General features: G+C 52.6%; 1 protein-coding gene across 1 annotated transcript; it reads right to left on the bottom strand.

Annotated features, from left to right (window-relative positions):
* On the bottom strand, positions 1–5316 carry DLX6 (distal-less homeobox 6). The gene is made up of 3 exons (XM_058525943.1): positions 4596–5316; positions 3144–3337; positions 1–1257 (listed from the first exon to the last, which is right to left on the bottom strand). The coding sequence occupies exons 1-3, from the start codon at positions 5011–5013 to the stop codon at positions 1006–1008; spliced, it is 864 nt and encodes a 287-aa protein (XP_058381926.1). The 5' UTR covers positions 5014–5316; the 3' UTR covers positions 1–1005.
* Between the last annotated feature and the right edge of the window lie 265 nt (positions 5317–5581).

The following is a 5581-nucleotide window of genomic DNA, read 5'->3' as shown; positions in this document are numbered from 1 at the left end:
AGCATTTTGTGGCTTTTACTCCATATATGAAAGAAGACAAAAACATACAAAGTATATGTACAACTAAAATTCAACAATATATACAGAAATGTTTCTCCATATAAATGTCCCTATTAGCTTAGTGAATGCCACCAATTCACCTAGTAAAGGTATCAAAGCAATAGAACGGTGATTTTGGTTGTTTCCTCTGTCTTTCCTGATTCCAGTTCAGGGTGTAGGGGTGGGGGTGGGGAAAGAGTGGTTTTTGTTTATTGTTTTTTAAATCATCATTCTTGATCATTGCATTTTGATAAAACATGCAGCGCTCCCTTTGTGGCAATGTTCTAATCTTACAGCCAATTTTTCCTTTTTCTTTAGAGAAGGGCTGTTACGTGAAGGTTTTTTCTTTTTTTTTCTCCCTCTCTCTCTTTTTTTTTTTTTTGGTCAGTCTGGGATTGGTAAATAAAAATGCAGGAGTCCAAAATGCTTCTCTTGCATCATGTAATGTCTTAAGCTCATTAAACAAGTAAAAATGCTGCCATGTTTGCACAGATTCTTCTGGTGGGGAAAAACGTCTGTAAAAAAAGTCGTTTTGATGGATATTCCCAAAGAGAAGAAGAGGCTCACAGCCTGGATCCCAAGGGGTCAGGGAAAATGTCCTTACAGTGAGGGGTTTCAGGAGCGCTGGCATAGAAATCAGTCTCTCTCTCTCTCTCTTTCACTCTCCCTAAATGCAAGATCAATTACTGAGGCTGCTCAAGGGAAAAGGAAGATGAGGAAAGGAAAGGAAAAAAGAAAAGTGGGAAGGAAGGAGGAAAAGAAAGGGAAGAGTGAGAGACAGAAGACAGAGGGAGAGGGAAGGAGGGATAGAGAGCGAGTGAGCGAGCAAGCGCCCAGACGGTCTCGCCACACACAAAAGTTCTCCCGAGCCTGCTCCTTCGGCTCGATTTGGCAGATGCAAGCAGGTCCTGGATCCTCCTTGCCTTGTTCAGACGTTTCCTAGGGTTTCGATTTCCCTCGGACAACTCACATCATCTGTGGTCTCTGCATCGTGTCCTGGTGTGGAGAGGAGTACCAATGCGAATAGCCAGGCATGTAGCTGTTGGGAGGCATACTGACACCCTTGGCCGAGGCGGAAACGTCCCACACCGGAGGCAGCGCCGGGGAGCGCGGCGACAGGGCCGCTGAGCCCGGGAGAGGGTCGCTCTCATGCGGGTTACTGCCCTGCTTCAGCAGTTTCTTAAACTTAGAGCGTTTGTTCTGAAACCATATCTTCACCTGGAACGAGAGGCAGCAGCGATCATTAGGCCCCAAAAATGTCGACCGGTGCCTCTAGTCAAGGCTTTGGAAACAATATCAAAAAAAAAAAAAAACACCCTCGCAAGCCAAGCCCTCAAGTCCCCGCCTTGCTCCACCTCTTTCTAGCCTCCTCCTACCTACTCTTCCCCATTTACTAGGTATCTCGTCTGGATACCTCAAGTCATTGTAGCTCTTCAGTTGGATGTAAGTCTAGGTTTAAAACAACAGCATAAATAAGAATAAAATAAGAATGAAGGCGAATGAGATGCATGGGTTCAAAGTCTAAAGGAGGATTTTTATACAGAGAACTTTTCAGATCAAAGCCAATTGAATGCACTTCCTCTGATAGTCTGTTTTTATACTTACCAACCCCCAAACCTGGCATCTAGCAAATGACTATGAACAGATTAAAGCCTGTACATTTATAACCAAATGCCTTGAATATACCTATGTGTTATACTGCACATGCCATAGACTGCACGGAGCATCTTTCTCTAGACATAAATATATCCCCATAATCCTGTAGGGATTAGAGATTGTACCTCCCTCATTCCCTACTTTGTATGTTGCTTAGTCAAATTGTGGTCAACAATCACCACATGATTGTTAGTGCAGTCACTAAAAGTCAAAGGGCTCCTGAAAATTAAATGTGAATCAAGAATCTGGGATTGGAGCATCTTTGCAGATGCTAACATCCCAGATCTACTTGATTTGAAGAAGGAAATTCTGTGGTGCAGCTTCCTTTACCTAAATTCCTTAGCCATAGGAATCTGCTTTTCCAAGAGGAATCCAAGTTACTAAGTAGCAGGAATTCCTTCATATCAAACCCCAGATATTTCCAGTGGCAATATGGCAAGAGAAAGCAGGTTGAATTGAAAAGAAGAGCTTAAGGAGCGTCTGTTCTAAGGCACCACACAGTCATTCCCTAGTAAGAGTCTCATAAAACCTGAAGTCCCTTGCTGAAGATCATCTACCTCAGATGAGGCCTTCTACCCCACACAGCTAAATTAGTCAGCAAGGACAAAAACCACTGGTGAGTGCAGCTTGGCTTTATGACCAGGGTCCTAATGTATCTGCCTAAGCCACTTCCTGTGAAGTCTGAAATGCCCCGTATGTCTTTCAAATTAGTAGGACAGGAGAACTTCAGCAACTGTACTTAACTGAGGCATCACCTGCTGTAATTTGGGGAGCATTTCTCTTTGATCTCCAACTCTGCCATTGCTCCCAAGGCCTGTCCTCCAAGGAGGTACCTCAACCTGCACCAGCCGGTTACCCAGTATGATTTAACCATTGGGCTTAGGGCAATCTTCAGAAAAGCCACCTCACCCATCCTAGAATGAATAGTTTGCACCTTGGTCCCTTAACAAAATCCTGTTGGAGCCTATGGCTATCTGGTTCTTCTCCTCCACCCCATTTCACTTCATAATTCTTTCTTTCTATGTCAACGAGTTGAAATTCTCATTAAGTCGTAGGGCCCACAAAAAGAGCCTTAAAAAACATAGGTCTTATTCTGCCTCCTGATCTGAACATCTTTTTCTCTTTCTCCTACATGTTTGTTCCCTTTTGTGTTATTCTGCTCTGGAATATGACTTGATTAAATTATGAGTTTGGTCACCAAAGGACACTAGGCTGGGGTGGGGTCGCCGAGGGTTGGGAGGATGTGCAAATCCAATCCAGTATTCAATACCAGGTCATTTATTCCAAACTGTGTTGTCCCGGGAAAGTGCATAACTGGAGCAAAGGCATTTGTCATTAAGCTCCTTCCATCCTTGGTTGACTAGGCCAAGAATTCCTCCTGAGTGCTCCCTGCCCGATCTGCAAGCGGGGTCAGCATTTCAGGGATATTCGGGCTTCTCGGGAATTACCTGTGTTTGTGTCAGTCCTAAGGAAGCTGCCAGTTCAGCTCTCTCGGGAAGGGCCAGGTACTGAGTCTGCTGAAAGCGATGGTTTAAAGCCTGGAGCTGCAGGCTGGAATAAATGGTCCGAGGCTTCCGAATCTTTTTCCCTTTTCCATTGAACCTGATTTCCCCGTTTTCAATCACTGTGGTTTTTTGTTGATCTGCAAGCAAAGGATATAGAGGAGCGGTCACCCATGAGGCTACTGCTGCAGTCCCCCTGAGTTTGGTCTGGACTGCGCCGGGTCTCCCCAAAGGCCCATAAAGGTTTCCTCGGAGCGCCCCCACGCCACCCTGACCTCTCTGGGTTCACGATGCCCGGGCGCTCCCAGCCGCTGAGAAAGCTTCTCCCCGACCCAGACTCTGGCTCTAACAATGCGCGGTGGCTAGACCGAGGGAGCGCCTTCGGCCCTCGGGCAAACAGCCTCGCTCCGCCGGAGCGGAGGCGGCGCCGGCCGCTCTCTGGGACGCGCGGCGCCGCAGGGCGGCTGCTCTCGCCGCCAAGCGGGGCGCCTCGGCCTGGCTTTACAGTGCCTTAAGCTGTGCTTGAGCCACCCTGGTGTTTCTGCGGCCAGTTGACTTGATGTCACTAGCTCCAAGCCCGGTGCATCAAGACCCCTCGGCATATTCGAAATGATTCTGAGAGGGACCAAAACCCCAAACACAACACAACCAGCCGCACAGACCAGCACCCGAGCAGGCTGAACCTCGCACGGCAACTTTGCCCCCTCGGATGCTGAGAACCACCCGCCCGAGGTCCCTCTGCTTCGCCTCCACGAACAAAGGAGCAGCCAACATTGTATTGAAAACCCAGAGGGAGGGTGCCCGGTCGGGGGTGGGGGGGGACACCTCAAAGTCCGCGGGAAAGAGGCCAATTGTCACCAGCTTAACCAGAGCCAGAGGCCACGCCAGCTTCCCTCTGGGTCACCAAATCGCACCGGGCGCCTCACGCAAAGTAGGCCACTGGCCGCCCAGATTGGGTTGGGGAGCAAAACACGCTCCCCAGTTCCGGCCCAAAAATGTCCCCAGTCCTGCCAAACGCGGGTCACAGCCCAGAGGGGAGGAGGAAGGCAAAGGGCGCAAAGACCCAGCGGGCTGGAGAGAGCAGTGCGGGCCAACTCGTGGAGCGAAGCCTGCGCCGAGCTGGAGGCGCGGCCCGAGCGGCGCGCGAGACACCGGGGAGGGAGGCGGGCCGCGCCGCGAGGAAGCCGAGGGTCCGCGGCGGCGGGAAGAGGCCCGGCTGGGCGAGGCCGGCAGGCAGGCGCCAGGCGAGCGGGCGCGCACGAGGCCTGGCCGGGGGCGCGCCGGGCCGCCTAGGGGAGGGGGCCGGCGGAGGCCCTGGCGTTGAGGAAGTGAGCGGGGCGGGCGGGGTGGGGGGCAGCCGGGAGGCGGGAGAAGCGAGCTGCCCAAGCGGCCTCTCACCTGTGTCGTCCCCTCGCGTCTGGGCGGCCGCGCTGCTGTTGTGGTAGGACTGGAGGTAAGGGCTGTGCTGCGAGTGGCTCATGTAGGGGTAGGCGGCGAGCGAGCGGTGGTTGTAGGAGTTGCCGCCGCCCGACGCGTAGGGCGAGCCGTGGTGGTGGTGCTGGTGGTGGTGGTGGTGCGAGCCGGCCGCCGCCGCCGCCGCCGCCGCCGAGTGCAGGCAGTGCAGAGGGTAGTGCGCGCCTGCCATGGCCGGGGAGCTCTGCTGCGAGTGCGGCGGCGGCGGCGGCGGCTGCTGCTGCTGCTGTTGCTGCTGCTGCTGCTGCTGCTGCTGCTGCTGTTGTTGCCCGAACTCCATGAAGGCGGATTTGGACGAGTCCTGGCCTTCCAAGCCGTCAGCCATCGTAGTCATGGTCATCATCAAAACTTTGGGGGCTGGAGAAAGCCTTCTCCCGGGTTTCCTCCACCCTCCCCCCACTTGGCTCGCGCCGCTCTCCCCTCTGCAGCCACCTTAGCTCTTGGGATCCTTGCAAAAAAATAAAAAAAAAAAAAAAAAAAGAGGGGGCGGAGGTGGTTCTCCCTCTCCCTCGCTCTTCTCTAATATATATATTTTTAATATAAAGAGATATAGTGAGCGGGGCCTTGTTAACTCAAAGGGAGGAGGAAGGGGGAGGGATGGGAGAGGAGAGGGGGGAGGGGGGAATCTGCTCTCCCCCCCTGTTTTTCCCCCCTTGGATTTTTTGGGGGCTGGTGCAGTTTAAGGCAGAGATTTTAAGGTGGATTCTGCGAAAGTTGCGCCTCTGCTTTCAGACTTGATGCAGACGCCACGAGTCGAATGGTTTGTCTCCAAAGGGCAGCGCCTCCCCATTGGTCAGTCGCCCCCTGACGTCACAGGCGCACGGCTTCTACTGGTGTGTGCGCCGCTCGCCGACTTCTTCGCCTACCTTCTGCAACTCCAATCCCAGCCCTGAGCTGCAGCCCGGGGGCCT

The sequence above is a fragment of the Diceros bicornis genome, chromosome 3 (genome assembly GCF_020826845.1).
Source record: "Diceros bicornis minor isolate mBicDic1 chromosome 3, mDicBic1.mat.cur, whole genome shotgun sequence".
Taxonomy (NCBI): Eukaryota; Metazoa; Chordata; class Mammalia; order Perissodactyla; family Rhinocerotidae; genus Diceros; species Diceros bicornis.
The sequence above is the reverse complement of the archived record's forward strand: the minus strand, read 5'-3'. Positions and strand labels throughout refer to the sequence as shown.

Bases quoted from the DNA above. Each gene is read 5' to 3' on its own strand.
- DLX6 (XM_058525943.1), bottom strand. From the start codon at position 5,013: ATGATGACCATGACTACGATGGCTGACGGCTTGGAAGGCCAGGACTCG. The intron at 3,338-4,595 runs GTGAGAGGCCGC...CTTTGCTTGCAG, and splicing joins GACGCGAGGGGACGACACAG to ATCAACAAAAAACCACAGTG. The intron at 1,258-3,143 runs GTAATTCCCGAG...CTCTCGTTCCAG, and splicing joins TAGGACTGACACAAACACAG to GTGAAGATATGGTTTCAGAA.